At 47.9% G+C, this 16,626-nt stretch overlaps 1 protein-coding gene across 2 annotated transcripts in view; it reads right to left on the minus strand.

Moving 5' to 3' along the window:
* Positions 1–1,797: 1,797 nt before the first annotated feature.
* The window catches only part of LOC138528288 (pepsin A-like), a 76,259-nt gene continuing 61,430 nt past the window's right edge, over positions 1,798–16,626 (minus strand). Inside the window, exons 7-10 of one of the 2 annotated variants that reach the window (XM_069639751.1) lie at positions 11,148–11,292; positions 8,730–8,828; positions 8,155–8,160; positions 1,798–2,006 (exon numbers count right to left, since the gene is read on the minus strand). In XM_069639751.1, the coding sequence (XP_069495852.1) occupies positions 1,878–2,006; positions 8,155–8,160; positions 8,730–8,828; positions 11,148–11,292 (379 nt within the window). In that variant the 3' untranslated portion in view covers positions 1,798–1,877. The remainder of the gene's footprint in view (positions 2,007–8,154; positions 8,161–8,729; positions 8,829–11,147; positions 11,293–16,626) is intronic. The other variant, XM_069639750.1, reaches the window with a different exon arrangement.

The raw sequence follows: 16,626 nt of genomic DNA on the forward strand, positions 1-16,626 counted from the left end.
TATGTGGTCTATAATGCTCACATGGGACCTCATGAAGCCCCCACCCCCTCACTCTCCCTAATAGGACAGAGCTCTAGAAGCCCACGAGTATGTGGTCTATAATGCTCACATTGGACCTCATGAATACCCCCCGCCCACTCACCCTACTAGGACAGAGGTCTAGAACCCTCCAATATGTGGTCTATAATGCTCACATGGGACCTCACAAAGCCCCCCTCTCACCCTATTATGACAGTGCTCTAGAAGCCCTTCAATATGTGGTCTAGAATTGTTACATGGGACCTCATGGAGCCCCCTCTCACCCTACTAGGACAGCGCTCTAGAAGCCTCCAATATGGGGTCTAGAATGGTTACATGGGACCTCATGAAGTCCCCTCTCACCCTACTAAAATAGTGCTCTAGGAGCCCTCCAGTATGTGGTCTATAATTCTCACGTGTGACCTCATGAAACCCCCCCACCCCTCTCCGTACTAGGACAGAGCTCTAGAAGCCTCCAATATGGGGTCTATAATGCTCACATGGGACCTCATAAAGCCTCAGCTCACCCTATTAGGACAGCGCTCTAGAAGCCCTCCAGTATGAGGCCTATATTGCTTACATGGGACCTCATCCCAGCGTCTTGTGTTGCAGTCTCAGTGGTCACCAGACTGTGGACTCAGCTCAGTAATCTTGGGTAGGCGCAGACTTCTTACCCCTCGACCCCTTGGTTCCTCTCCTTTCTCCTGGAATCTTGAGGCCAACCTGGGTGGCATTCCTGGGATTTCTCTCTTAAATATGCAAGAAGAGCCCTCATGAGCACCACAGCAACCTTCTAGGGTGCGCTTTGCTGCTTCTGAAATCCCGGTGCACGATACAACTCACCTGTCTGAACTGCCATGTGAAGGCGTGTGTGGGGATTTGGAAGGTCTTGTACCACATCGGCTTAGAAGCGCCATCACCCTTGGGTACTATTTAAGGGTGTAGGCCTCCCCTGTACCCAAGTGTGGGTAGATGTAGGAGCAGTGGTCCTTGTGTGACCGCACAAAATCACCTACAGGGTGGGATCATCTCCCAGCTTTCTACAGGGGAGCCTCTGGGCTCCTGACACTACTCACATGTAACTCCTTGGACCGCAGCGGTGCTGGAGAGGGAGGAGGGACACTACCCCCACAACACCTATAGTGACTGAACGATAGGCTGCTCAGTCGCCCACCCCTGCATTTCAGGAGGCAGCACTCAGCCCATATACCTCCCTACCCATAAGAAACACACATACTTTTAGATAGAATAAAAAATAAAAAAATAAACAAGTGGCTTGCTGTTAGCATGTCTGCCAGACATCTGAGAGGGAGACGGCAGAGAGGGGCATGGAATGAGGAGGGGTTAACCTTGAATGCCTGTTTGCCTAAATGACTGAAAAGTAAAGTCAGTCCTTTTGCATTCAGAATACAGTTGTGCAGACTCACAGGCCCTGATCCCCCATAGAATCAGTTGGCGGCTCGTGCTTTCTCGTGAAGGGTGTATTTGTAATGTTGTCACCTGATCTGTGTGTAATTCTTTTTTATTGATTGTTGTCCAACTTCACCCAGATTTGTGTCGAGCAAGTAAGCCCCACCTCTGGAGGGGACCCCTCCCCTCCCCCCGGTGCATGGTAGGTCTCCTACCTGATCAGGGGTGCAATACCAGTGCATGTCACAGCATAGATCTGAGCCTCCTACACATGTATGAATGAGTCCATGCAGAGGGTGTCATGCTTCAATGCCTCTCTTTATTGATCAGCTCTCAAGGTTGAGGGAATGCAATGGTTTTCACTCACACGCACGCATGCACGCACGCACGCACGAGCACTCTGTACATTAAGGAGAGAGGAGGACTTTCACTCTTTGGAGGTGTCCTCTTCAGGCGACGGGGGCGAGGCCGATGTAGTCCCCAGCTCTGTCAAACACCACGTAGTATTCCCGGATGAAGACGTCGCCCAGGATCCAGAGGCCGGCCGAGGTGTCCTGGAAGTTGCTGGTGCAGTGTTGCTGAGGAGAGAAGCAAGGTGCACAATCAGAGACGCCCCCAATTACACCCCTGCGCTCAGCGGCTCAGACTGCACGAACCCCCGGGGTTCCCCATTGCTCACGGTCTAACACCCATGGGGCATGTCCAGGGGTTTCGTCCTATTGGAGTGTCGGCCCCACACGGCCTCTACCCCCCCCACGCCTTGTGGTGGGAGACTCCAGCAGTAGCGGCTGTGGAGTACATGTTCTCTTGATGCTCGGTGTCTTGGGAATCAGTCCCCCTCTTTTACAGTTAAGGACACACTGTTGTCTAACAGGGACTCGAACATCAGTGAGTGTGACACAAGGGGCGGCCATTTCCTGCTTCTGAAAAGTGGGTCAGCGCCCAGGCCCCCAATGCTGACAAACAAGGAATGCCATGGAGATCAGTTTAGGGCAAATTAGGTTTCAAATAAGTAAATGTATGACCAAACAATTTAATTTATGAAAAAAACTATTTAGCACGGAAAAGTTTTACTTTTTATCACTAAACCGAATGTATTTGTTGAAAATGAAAATATTTGCAATTCCAGTTCTGGTGGACAGAATCCCCCGCCCCCACCCCCACCCCTGCCAGTGTCTTCAGGGACACCCTCAATAAGAGCAGTGTGTTATTTATAGCAGCCCCTTCCCCAAAGTGCTGCACACAAACCTGTGTTTATGGCAGTAATATTAGCTGTCCCATGACGATGCTCATTTAGCGACCTCGGGAGGACGAAGGACCCAGTTGGCCTGGCTGAGTTTCTGACCTGTGACCTTCAGATCACACACTGACCTTCCGTACACCCCATGGCTCCGGGACACCCTATATATGGTTCATGTTTGCATTGGTTTTGGCTGGCTCTAGAGGGCCTTCCGTCCCTTATAGAGCAGTATACACCCCATGGCTCCGGGACACCCTATATATGGTTCATGTTTGCATTGGTTTTGGCTGGCTCTAGAGGGCCTTCCGTACACCCCATGGCTCCGGGACACCCTATGTATGGTTCATGTTTGCATTGGTTTTGGCTGGGTCTGCAGGGCCTTCCGTCCCTTATAGAGCAGTATACACCCCATGGCTCCGGGACACCCTATGTATGGTTCGTGGTTGCATTGGTTTTGGCTGGCTCTGCAGGGCTTTCCGAACCCTTATAGAGCAGTATACACCCCATGTCTCCGGGACACCCTATGTATGGTTCGTGGTTGCATTGGTTTTGGCTGGGTCTGCAGGGCCTTCCGTCCCTTATAGAGCAGTATACACCCCATGGCTCCGGGACACCCTATGTATGGTTCATGTTTGCATTGGTTTTGGCTGGCTCTGCAGGGCCTTCCGTCCCTTATAGAGCAGTATACACCCCATGGCTCCGGGACACCCTATATATGGTTCGTGGTTGCATTGGTTTTGGCTGGGTCTGCAGGGCCTTCTGTCCCGTATAGAGCAGTATACACCCCATCGCTCTAGGACACCCTATATATGGATCGCGGTTGCATTGGTTTTGGCTGGCTCTAGAGGGCCTTCCGTCCCTTATAGAGCAGTATACACCCCATGGCTCCGGGACACCCTATATATGGTTTGTGGTTGCATTGGTTTTGGCTGGCTCTAGAGGGCCTTCCGTCCCTTATAGAGCAGTATACACCCCATGGCTCCGGGACACCCTATATATGGTTTGTGGTTGCATTGGTTTTGGCTGGCTCTAGAGGGCCTTCCGTCCCTTATAGAGCAGTTTACACCCCATGGCTCCGGGACACCCTATGTATGGTTTGTGGTTGCATTGGTTTTGGCTGGCTCTAGAGGGCCTTCCGTGCACCCCATGGCTCCGGGACACCCTATATATGGTTTGTGGTTGCATTGGTTGTGGCTGGGTCTGCAGGGCCTTCTGTCCCTTATAGAGCAGTATACACCCCATCGCTCTGGGACACCCTATATATGGATCGCGGTTGCATTGGTTTTGGCTGGCTCTAGAGGGCCTTCCGTCCCTTATAGAGCAGTATACACCCCATGGCCCCGGGACACCCTATATATGGTTCGTGGTTGCATTGGTTTTGGCTGGCTCTAGAGGGCCTTCCGTCCCTTATAGAGCAGTATACACCCCATGTCTCTGGGACACCCTATATATGGTTCGTGGTTGCATTGGTTTTGGCTGGCTCTAGAGGGCCTTCCGTCCCTTCTAGAGCAGTATACACCCCGTGGCTCCGGGACACCCTATGTATGGTTTGTGGTTGCATTGGTTTTGGCTGGCTCTAGAGGGCCTTCCGTGCACCCCATGGCTCCGGGACACCCTATATATGGTTTGTGGTTGCACTGGTTGTGGCTGGGTCTGCAGGGCCTTCTGTCCCTTATAGAGCAGTATACACCCCATGGCTCCGGGACACCCTATATATGGTTCGTGGTTGCATTGGTTTTGGCTGGCTCTGCAGGGCCTTCCGTCCCTTATAGAGCAGTATACACCCCAGGCTCCAGGACACCCTATATATGGTTCATGTTTGCATTGGTTTTGGCTGGCTCTAGAGGGCCTTCCGTCCCTTATAGAACAGTATACACCCCATGGCTCCGGGACACCCTATATATGGTTCATGTTTGCATTGGTTTTGGCTGGCTCTAGAGGGCCTTCCGTCCCTTATAGAGCAGTATACACCCCATGGCTCTGGGACACCCTATATATGGTTCATGTTTGCATTGGTTTTGGCTGGCTCTAGAGGGCCTTCCGTCCCTTATAGAGCAGTATACACCCCATGGCTCCGGGACACCCTATATATGGTTCGTGGTTGCATTGGTTTTGGCTGGCTCTAGAGGGCCTTCCGTCCCTTATAGAGCAGTATACACCCCATGGCTCCGGGACACCCTATATATGGTTCGTGGTTGCATTGGTTTTGGCTGGCTCTAGAGGGCCTTCCGTCCCTTATAGAGCAGTATACACCCCATGGCTCCGGGACACCCTATATATGGTTCGTGGTTGCATTGGTTTTGGCTGGCTCTAGAGGGACTTCCGTACACCCCATGGCTCCGGGACACCCTATATATGGTTCGTGGTTGCATTGGTTTTGGCTGGCTCTAGAGGGCCTTCCGTCCCTTATAGAGCAGTATACACCCCATGGCTCCGGGACACCCTATGTATGGTTCATGTTTGCATTGGTTTTGGCTGGCTCTAGAGGGCCTTCCGTACACCCCATGGCTCCGGGACACCCTATATATGGTTTGTGGTTGCATTGGTTTTGGCTGGGTCTGCAGGGCCTTCCGTCCCTTATAGAGCAGTATACACCCCATGGCTCCGGGACACCCTATGTATGGTTCATGTTTGCATTGGATTTGGCTGGCTCTGCAGGGCCTTCCGTCCCTTATAGAGCAGTATACACCCCATGGCTCCGGGGCACCCTATATATGGTTCGCGGTTGCATTGGTTTTGGCTGGGTCTGCAGGGCCTTCTGTCCCTTATAGAGCAGTATACACCCCATGGCTCCGGGACACCCTATGTATGGTTCATGTTTGCATTGGTTTTGGCTGGCTCTAGAGGGCCTTCCATCCCTTATAGAGCAGTATAAACCCCGTGGCTCCGGGACACCCTATATATGGTTTGTGGTTGCATTGGTTTTGGCTGGGTCTGCAGGGCCTTCTGTCCCTTATAGAGCAGTATACACCGCATCGCTCTGGGACACCCTATATATGGATTGCGGTTGCATTGGTTTTGGCTGGCTCTAGAGGGCCTTCCGTCCCTTATAGAGCAGTATACACCCCATGGCTTTGGGACACCCTATATATGGTTTGCGGTTGCATTGGTTTTGGCTGGCTCTAGAGGGCCTTCCATCCCTTATAGAGCAGTATACACCCCATGGCTCTGGGACACCCTATATATGGATCGCGGTTGCGTTGGTTTTGGCTGGCTCTAGAGGGCCTTCCGTCCCTTATAGAGCAGTATACACCCCATGGCTCCAGGACACCCTATATATGGTTCGCGGTTGCATTGGTTTTGGCTGGCTCTAGAGGGCCTTCCGTCCCTTATAGAGCAGTATACACCCCATGGCTCCGGGACACCCTATATATGGTTTGTGGTTGCATTGGTTTTGGCTGGCTCTAGAGGGCCTTCCTTCCCTTATAGAGCAGTATACACCCCATGGCTCCGGGACACCCTATATATGGTTCGTGGTTGCATTGGTTTTGGCTGGATCTAGAGGGCCTTCCGTCCCTTATAGAGCAGTATACACCCCATGGCTCCGGGATACCCTATATATGGTTCGTGGTTGCGTTGGTTTTGGCTGGCTCTAGAGGGCCTTCCGTACACCCCATGGCTCCGGGACACCCTATATATGGTTTGTGGTTGCATTGGTTTTGGCTGGCTCTAGAGGGCCTTCCGTCCCTTATAGAGCAGTATACACCCCATGGCTCTGGGACACCCTATATATGGTTCGTGGTTGCATTGGTTTTGGCTGGATCTAGAGGGCCTTCCGTCCCTTATAGAGCAGTATACACCCCATGGCTCCGGGATACCCTATATATGGTTCGTGGTTGCGTTGGTTTTGGCTGGATGCCTCTTCCCTCCTTGATAGGTTTTTTAGACGCATGACTTCTGTTTTGCCATTCGTTTGGAGTGGAGTCCCCCGGGGGTCTGTCTCGTCAAGTTGATTGTATTTTTCAGAGAGCTTGTCAAGGCTGGGAGAGTCCCTGTGACTGCACAGAGGGAGGCACTGCAAGCACATGCGCCCCAGATCAGGTACTCCAGGGTGCATATCATGTCCCGCAACTCCGCCGTGGTCAGCCTGAGTGCACGGCTGTCTCCGCTCCACCTCATGCAAACATACTGAGCTACCTCATACAGCTGCATCATCCATGGCCGTGTCCAAAGTGACGTCATGGAGATTCTCTGGATAAGCACTCCTGATCTTACAGCGGGGATCTCTGAGTAATGGACTTTACAGAATACATTGATGCATGTAAGCACTAGTATGCTGAATTAACAATATTTTCTCTTTTATTGTCCATTCGTAGAGTTTTCTGAGCGACAACTGGGGCGCAGATGGGAGTGGGGGAACTGGGAATACAGGAATTGATGCAAGAGCCTGTAAGGAGTTTATCAATTCTACGGTGGACATTTCTGGCCCAAGCAGATAGTCTGCTCCTGACCACTGATCACCCATGGAGTCACCTTTTATGATGCGTCTTAGAACTCACAGGCATTATATATTGGATAAAGTACACGCTGCATCACACTATAAGGGTACTGCAAGTCACCGAGGAGTTCCATGACCAAACAGAAGCACGTGGCCCAAGTTATGCTAGGGGGTGTTCTATTCCTTATAATACAGGGGCACTCGGTGCCACCCCTTTTAATAACGGATCTCTTACTTAATTTAATGCAGGAGGTCTTCCAGTCACTGATACATATTATCAATGCAGAATCTGGTAGATTAATAACCGCTAATATGCAGCTCCTAATGTGTTGCAGAAAAGGAGTTTAAGCACTTTAATAACATGCATCATCACGGTTTTCATTCTGTGCTGTAAGATTAGTAATAACATGCAGATTCGTGCTCACGTGTGCTGTAAGATTAGTAGTAACATGCCGATTCGTGCTCACGTGTGCTGTAAGATTAGTAGTAACATGCAGATTCATGCTCACGTGTGCTGTAAGATTAGTAGTAACATGCAGATTAGTGCTCACGTGTGCTGTAAGATTAGTAGTAACATGCCGATTCGTGCTCCCGTGTGCTGTAAGATTAGTAGTAACATGCCGATTCGTGCTCCCGTGTGCTATAAGATTAGTAGTAACATGTAGATTCGTGCTCCCGTGTGCTGTAAGATTAGTAGTAAGATGTAGATTCGTGCTCCCATGTGCTGTAAGATTAGTAATAACATGCAGATTCCTGCTCCCGTGTGCTGTAAGATTAGTAATAACATGCCGATTCGTGCTCCCGTGTGCTGTAAGATTAGTAGTAACATGTAGATTCGTGCTCCTGTGTGCTGTAAGATTAGTAGTAACATGCAGATTCGTGCTCCCATGTGCTGTAAGATTAGTAATAACATGCAGATTCGTGCTCCCATGTGCTGTAAGATTAGTAATAACATGCAGATTTGTGCTCACATTAAACCTCAGCAGTGCTCACATTAAACCTTCTACCATAAACGGTTTCATTGCTTTTAGTTACTGTGATGTGTCACAGTAAACTACTGTACAAGCAGGGAATTTGAAAAGTTTGTCACAACTTTAATTAAGTGCTGCAGTGACAGCTGGAATTCTGTTCTGCATTCTGGTGGCACAAGCAGCGGCCATCGTGATGTCACAACGAGGTGTAATAACTGTTTACAGAGGGGTTGTGATGCCATTGTCTTATTACAGGCTAGTTGTGATGTCACAACTCTCCTGTAATACGAACATTGTTTCCAGGCTATGTGGGAGGTATTGCAGGCTGCCATGTATCATAGAGACACGATGTCTGCCAGCAGTATAATTGGCCTCTCCCGTCTGATGGACTTGCAGCTCAGACACAGCTGCACATTATGCAAGCCCTGAGCCCTAGCGCCTCTCCTGCACACCATGATTGTATGTATAATGGTAGAATTGGTTATTTATAAAGCGCTTAATACCGAAGAGGTTTCTAAGAGCAGACTGGGGTTAGAACCTGTGTTGCTCTGCGTTGACTTGCTTCCAAGAACGGCACGTTGCCACTGAGCTATACCACCCATGCATGGACTGCAGGGCCACTGTTGCAAGATAAAGGGGGTGGGGTGCTCACCTGGTTGATGTAGGCGCTGGCGGGTACTGGGTACTGAATTCCATTGATGGTGAACACTATGTTCTGGAGCGAGCCCATGGTGTTGCAGTTGACTGCGTACTGAAAGAGTGAGAGAAGTGCAGGGAAGGTTAGAATCACAAGCCATACATTACATGGAGTTTTATTGATTTCCAGTACCTTCCAACCCCCCTGGAGATTAGCCTGCAGTACTTGAACAATCTCTGCCCTTTGGGGCCTAAACACATCCAGACCCAACATATGTGTCATCTTCTGTATGCCCACCCTAGTGTAGGGCGAGGATCTGCAACCGTGTTCTCAACATATGTTGAGTACTACAACTCCCATCAGTCCTAGCCAGCAGTGCCGGCGGTGTGGAAACAGGGAAGTAGTAGTCCAACACCTTGAAGAGTCGAAGCTTGTGGACCCCTATTGTAGAATGTGCGGGTTAGAGAACAGCCAGGAGATCCATCACTTGAGCAGAAGCCCACTGGGGTCCGAAGGGTAAGGGCGAGTTCTGGGACACAAACTAACATAGTTATGAAGGGCGAGAGGCCACGTGGAACAGGGCCCCTCGTGGACTTGGCTTTGGAATCGGATCAGAGGTTCTCTTTATGACTCATGTCCCACAGACTCTGGGTCAATGTGTAGGTCTGTGATTCAGGATTGGATATAGCCCAGGCTGAAGAGTGCTGTGTCCTCTCTGAAACACAAGCATTGGCAATGCCAACAATGTGGGCGTTTTTGTCCGCATGGGAGAGGAACCTGCCAGGAGCTTCCTTAGTGGTATTAAATGGCTAATGATGGTAGCAGGTGCACAATGATTCCAGTACCTGGACATCTAATAGCAGAAACGAACAAATCTCCAATACTGAGACACAAGCCAACATTGATGGCTTTGCCAATGCTTGTTTTAACAGGACTACAGTGAAGGACACACACAGTGCCTATCAATTGAGAGGCTGAAGGCAGACCAGGATAAGACATTTTTATTACACCAGTAGCAGGTTTTCAACTCCACTTAAGGGCCAGATTCATGACATTTTTTGCACGATACACAAGGACTTTGCACTGCAAAAATACACTTTGCACAATTCCAGGAATCAGGGTTCGTGGCCGCAGGGCAAAATCACTTTTCAGCCCTGCAAAGGCACATTGAGCTGTGCATAAAGTTCCATGAATTGGGCCCTTAGTCATTAACTCTCAGATGACTGCTTTGAGAAAACACTGGCAGAAACTTTGGGTGCAAAGTTCAATGGTTTGGCTTCAATAAAGCAAGCTCAGAGAGTTCCCACAGGGAGGTGTTTTGGGCGGGGAGGGCAGGGAGTGGCAGGGAATGGCCATAGGCAGTCAATGGGTGCGGAAATAACCAAACAACCCCTACAAGCTTTTTGTCCCTTCTCATATGCCATTTGGTTTATTGGTGGCGCTCAAGTGCCACCTAAGAGCTCAACTAAAAATCTTTGCTTTGATTCAACACAACAGAGAATCCATGTTAGAATACCTGCACTTTGCTGCTGCGCTTACGCACATGGTGATTCACAAAGCTGTCCATGCAACCAACCCACAAATACAGGCTACTGCACTTTGCGCATGCAAATGGCACTTGATTCTGACAAACGCGGAGCAAATCCCCGGCTGTGAATTCCTTGAAGATAACTTGAATGTGTTAACGGAAATATGAAATACAAAATCTTGTTGTTTTCCTGCAACTGGGGTAAACTGTGCGTCTATTCCAGCATTTCTACGCGAAGACATCATACAGACTTGCCTGACCCCCAAACTGCACGTGTTCGACCTTCGGCAAATAGTGTCCCGCTTGTGAACCCCCATTACCAGTTACAGGTGGGCCTCTCATTTCCTTTGTCCACGGGCATCCCCCAGACGCAGTCTTTTGAATATGCAGATTGGTGTCAGTGCTTGTGCACCCCAACTCTTGCCCATTCAAGACAGTAACCATTTGCACACACTCGATCGAAGTGTGCTTGTTTTGTGAGCGCAGATGGAACTGAGCGCAGAGTGTGTGTCTTGCTGATCTGTGGTAGGTAGCCTCGAGCTATCTGGGCTTTAGGTTCATGCAGGTAATGGGGCTGCAAGCTTTTGCACTGAATATGTTATGTTATGTATATTTCTAAAGCGCAGCGTTCACCCGAAAGGCATCTTGGCGCTAGAATATGTGCACTCATTTGCTCAGCACTTCATACAGTGCTCACTCAATGCACCCACTATCAAAATATCACTGGACGTCCCCCGCCCTGCAGCGGTCCGTTTCCATGACAACCATGATGCTAACGAAGCCAGTAGCGACTTAATCATTGCAGTGCCTGGTGACCTTGGATTTCTACATTCAATGCCGTGTATTTCATGGATGTGGTCTTATGTCATGTGTGGGGCCCAATACTGTCTTCCAATGGCACTTACCTCCCCGTTAGAGTTCTGAGAAGCTCCGATAGCGCTCTGGATGTTTGCGATTCCAGAGGACGGGCCGGCGATCAGAGACGTCCCAGTGTCCACGATGGCCTGGCAGCCGCCATTGCAGGCGATGACGTTTCCGTTCATGGTGACGCTGAGACAGGCAGAGAGCAAATGTTTTAGTCCTGAAGAATGCCTTGGAGTGCAGTCCCCTGATGTCATTTATACGCCAGTCCTTAAACTGAAGAACCCAACGGGTCAGATTAACAAGCTTTGCGCCGGAGTAAATCAGGAGTGGCCCCCAGGACTTCCTGGAGAAGGCCAGGAGCGCCTTTGAGATGCTCGTGTGCAAATGCCATTCACAAACAGGTGCTCCGGAGCATCTCAGGGGTGCTGCACATTTGCCCTTGTCTTGGGCCTTAGAACTTCACGTGCATTGGGGGCTTAATCGAAAGAAATCCCAAGGTCACTTAAAGGGGCACAGATATAAACCTAGTCTGGACCAATGCAAACCTTTAGACATAAGGGTTGGCCATGGGGAGATAAAGTAAAGGAGGGGGCTTCAAAGCACTGCAGTGCTTTGAAGCCTGCAGTGCCTTGTGACGGGTACGTGAACTGGAGCACACATCTACAACTAGCACACCCTGCCATCACCGTGATACCTACCTGAGCCCTCACGCCATATGTAAGTTCTTCCCCTGCCCAATTTAGCAGATGGCGAACTCCTCCTGCAGCACCCCGCCTCCCCATCGACCTTCAGCACTGGCGGGGTGCGCAGTCTTTACATTGAGCATAGTATGACAGAGGACACGCTCTCAAAGCCAGAGGCACACACAGCACGCAGCCCAATCACGCAGTGAGTGCAAGGAGTATGCAGGACTCCTCCCGCTCCACTGAACTGGGTCTCACTTGCAAGCCCACCAGCTCCTGAGCGCGTTCCTACGACAGTGCTGCTGATTGGGAACAAAGAAATGGGGACAGTGCTGCGTCACAGTTCATGGAGAACCATAACTCTAACCTCTTAAAAATGATCCAAGTCATTCCTTGTCCCACAAAAGCCTAATAACAAACCAAATAGCACTGGTCACTCCCCACCTTCTCCCGGGTCAGCATAGCGGTGCTCCTGCTACTACGACTTCTTCTGCAACCCCCTCAGAAAGGGACCCCTCTTATTTTATTGTATTGTTTAAAGCAAAGACCTAGCTCGAGAGCAGCGGAGTGCTGTACAGAGTGTGGGTAGCCTGCAATTGGGCTGCCATCTTTTAACAGTAGTGCAGTACAGTGAGGTCTGTGCATACATTGGAATTAGCCCTCCGTCAGGTGTTGTTGAAAGAGCTATGATTTGAGAGATTTGCAAAGTTGGAGAATTAACTACCATGGATGCAAAAATTACCACTCTGTTGGAAGTTATGCTTTCAGGAGACCGCCCCACTTCATCTAAGAGAGAGCTAGGGGAACGCAATTCCCAGGGCCAAAAAGATAATGAGGACAACAATAATAATTACGGAAAGAAAATGGTTTCTCCCGATAGTCCTTCAACCCTCGTAGATGTCATAATGATGGCAACTGAAGGGTGCTCCGAAGATCAGGAGTTGGATAATCACAGTACACAGATGCATACGAGAGTATCCCTTAATGACATAGAACTTTTGAACATCAGTAGTGAAGATACAAGATCCCCTCAACACACCACACCAATTAAAGGGCTAAAAAGCAAACATAAGACCAAACATAGAGAGAAAAAATCATCAAATCAAGAGCTGGAATTGGAGGCAAAGAGTAACAATGATGGAAGAGTGCATGTAAATATTTCCGACTATAATATAAATGAGGTGCCCCATTCCCCAGTGGGTAAGCGTAATAAATCTAAAAAGCAGGGGAGGACACTTAAAAAAAGCAAAAACATGCCCAATACAAAAATTAAAGGTAGAAATGCCAACCTTAAAGGTATTAGAAACATCGCGCTTCAGGAAGAGACGGAAGTTAGGGGGGGTCCCAAGAATGCTCATAAGGAAGAGAATCCAGTTTAGGGCGAGAATAATAAAGGCCCGCTGGCTTGTGGGGAAACTATTATAGACGCTAATAAGGAAAAGAATAACTTGCTGAAACGTGGATTTGAGCTTATTCAAACCAAACAAACAAAGATGACGGCTTTTGGCACAATAACTAGCACTAAACACGCCAGAACATCTGTAGGCACACAACAAGTTAAATTCCCTAAGGTTTCCCAAGAATCTCTGCCAGCTATAAGTAATACTACCCATCCCGTTAAGGGGTTGACCGAATTGTGTGGGAGGGATAGTGGTTCTACCACTAATATTATGGAAAGAAACCCCCAAAATATAGAACCACCAAAACTACAAGATCCGGAAGATGATGCTATAATCCTTTCTGGAGTAGATCATACAAAGAAGCAATCTACTGTGATTCAGGCACCTATTAAGCTCTGTACAGGGAAAATAGTGGGTTGGATTAACAATAATATAACAGACTCTCAGGTTAACTTGAACAGAACTCATCTTTTAAATCTGTTTAAAAAGATCCCTGTGCTACGAGCTATAACAACAGATGATATAGATGCCATATCTCTTCCTAACTGCAACAACCACAGAATGGTAAGTTGCTTTCATTCGGAAATGGTGGCAGATATGGTGCATGCCCAAGAAAAAAACCTTAATTCTTTGGGCTATGATCTACTCTCATTAGCAGATAAGAAAGAGGCCAATAATTTTCTTGAATATCAGGAACCGAATAACAGTCAAATCAAACAAATTATTCAACTTGATAATAATAAATTAGAAAATTTGGGCCCAGGGTTGGCACTGATTTCAAGCCTCCTGAATAATAATCAGGATTGGTCATGGCTACAACCGGCACTCAAAACCTTGGAAACATTTAGACAAGACAAGGGGTGTTCCTAACTATATAGAGATTGAGGTGATCTCTTGGAATTCTTGTGGGGGAATCAATCTCAACACGTTTTTGAATAAAAGGGAAAATGATGTACGCCCCCGTATCTATTTCTTACAGGAAACTATGATGCTTTCAGATATGCACATAGAAGGTTTCTACACTTTTTCTTCAGTAGCTACCAGGGGTCAGCTGGGCAGACCCAGCGGTGGCCTGATTATTGCCATCGATCGTAACTTGGGGTTCGTAGGTGAGGTGATATTTAGGAGTAACTGGCTTCTGGCTATTATGCTATCTAGGGAGAATAATTTAGAGCCGATACTCCTTTTGAACCTCTATTGGAATCCGCTAAAAGTAGACATTAAGGAAGTGGAGGACTCTCTAGATATAATCTTGGGAAATTGGTTTGAGAAAGGGTTTGGAAATCGCATTATTTTGGGAGGGGATTTTAACTCAGCTTGTGCCGATGGTTCGGTGCTTAATGAAAAAGGGGTATTACCTAGACTTCTTAGTACGACTACAAAAAGAGGTATAAGGTGGGATAATTATTTAGATAACTGGGATTTGGGTCTTTTAGACCATGCCTTAGATTGGAATCTTCCTAAACATACTTGGAAAAGAGGAAGTAAGAGCTCTAGAATGGATTTCTTCTATGTATCTGGAAGCAAGCCTGTGGAAAACTGTCACATATGGAGGTCGAGTTCAGTGATCACGTTCCCTTATGTTTTTCTCTCTTCATCCCCGACAAGGGTATTTATATCAATCCCATGTTGCAGGGTTTAGAGGTGGGAAACAATGGGAGAAGGGTTACTTGGAATAAGAAAATAATTAAGAAATTTAATACCTTGGTGTTGGAAAATCTGTCTCAGGTGCAGCTTCAAAATATCAGGGGGGATGACCTTGAGTTGGGGGGTTCCTATTATAATATTATTTTGTTATGTGTCTATAAAATTAGTATGGCCAGAGATCTGGGGGTGCCGACACCGAGGGTGCGGGCGGCTGATCCCAGAATTCAAAAAGCCAAGCATACTAAATATAGGGAAATTAAAGTCTTGAAGAAAGCATCTATTCCTTTCGCGGAATTTAGGCTGAAAAAGAAAAAAATAATTCAGAACTATAAAAACTTTATCAAGTCTCTTAGAATGGATCAATATCACGAAACACATCAACTGATGATGTATAATCTATGCAAGGGCAGAGAGGTTAAATTTTGGTCTACCATCAACTCCATACTCACGCCTGCTAAAGATAAATTAGACTGCCCCATTCAAGCGGATGTGTGGACTCTCTTTTATAAGGCAAAGTTTGCTCTACCCGCTAATCTCTCTAGGGAACAGGATGTTAACTTGGGCCCTCCGGTTGTAAGTGAGTTTTTGTGGGATATAGAGGATATCAAATGGGCCATCAATAAGCTCAAACCTTCTAGAGCACCGGGCCCCGATGGTATTCCCCCCTTTGTTATAAAGGCGGCCCCGGAAATGTGGGCTAAGTTACTCAAACCCATATTTGATGATGTATTTAAATATCATTCCATCCCTAAAACCTGGTCGCAGAGCATTATAATTCCTATTTACAAAAAAGGGGATGTCCTAAATCCACAGAACTACAGGCCTATAGCACTGTTAGATGCAGCGAGCAAAGTCTTTGGTATTCTGCTTTTGAGGGACCTTAATAAGGTTATTAGAGGGAAGGCCTGCTATAGTAAATTCCAGGTTGGTTTCAGAGAGGGGTTGGGAACTGACCTGAATGGGATGATTTTGGCTCATCTAAGAGATACAGTTCACCAAACTAAAATGGGAGATGTATACATGGCTTTTCTGGACCTCTCTAATGCCTTTGATGGGGTTATTAGAGCAAGATTGTGGACAAAATTGTTAGCTATGAATGTTCCACGCAAGATTGTCCAAATCTTGGCTCTTCTACATAGGAATACCTCCGTTAGGGTACGTTTATCACAAGAAGGCTCCCTATCCGATGCAGTTGATACTGAGGTTGGGGTCAAGCAGGGCTGCTCCCTTGCACCCACGCTCTTTAACCTATACGTTAGCGATGTGGAGGACATGTGGCAGGGCCCTTCCATTGCTCCGGTCAGGTTGGGTAGCTTGGCTATCGAGTGGATGGCCTTCGCAGATGACTTTATCCTTTTTGATCGTACCCCGAGAGGCCTTCGCAGAAGGATGGATATTTTTTATCAATATGCACTGGCTAATAATCTCTCCCCCAACGCTCCGAAATCCCAAACGATTGTAATTTCTAGGAAAAGAGTTGCCAAACCCTGTATCTGGAAGATGGGAGATAACTCGGTGGAACAGGTTCAGGCCATAACCTATTTAGGTTATAATTTTTCCAACCAATCTAGCTTAAAGATGTGGAAACTGAATCTTGGGGATAAAACAGCTAAACTAAAGAATCAGATGAAGATTCTGAGGGGAAAGGTCTGTAAATTTTCGCTTCTGCCTATTAGACGATTCTACCTTGCGAAATGTGAACCGGTTCTTTTGTACGGTTTGGATATTTGTACAAAGGACTTGAGTTCATACCTAAATGTGATCCAGGGGAAACTGTGGAAGGAAGCGAT

The sequence above is a fragment of the Ambystoma mexicanum genome, chromosome 7q, assembly GCF_040938575.1.
Source record: "Ambystoma mexicanum isolate Mex_15411 chromosome 7q, UKY_AmexF1_1, whole genome shotgun sequence".
NCBI lineage: Eukaryota > Metazoa > Chordata > Amphibia > Caudata > Ambystomatidae > Ambystoma > Ambystoma mexicanum.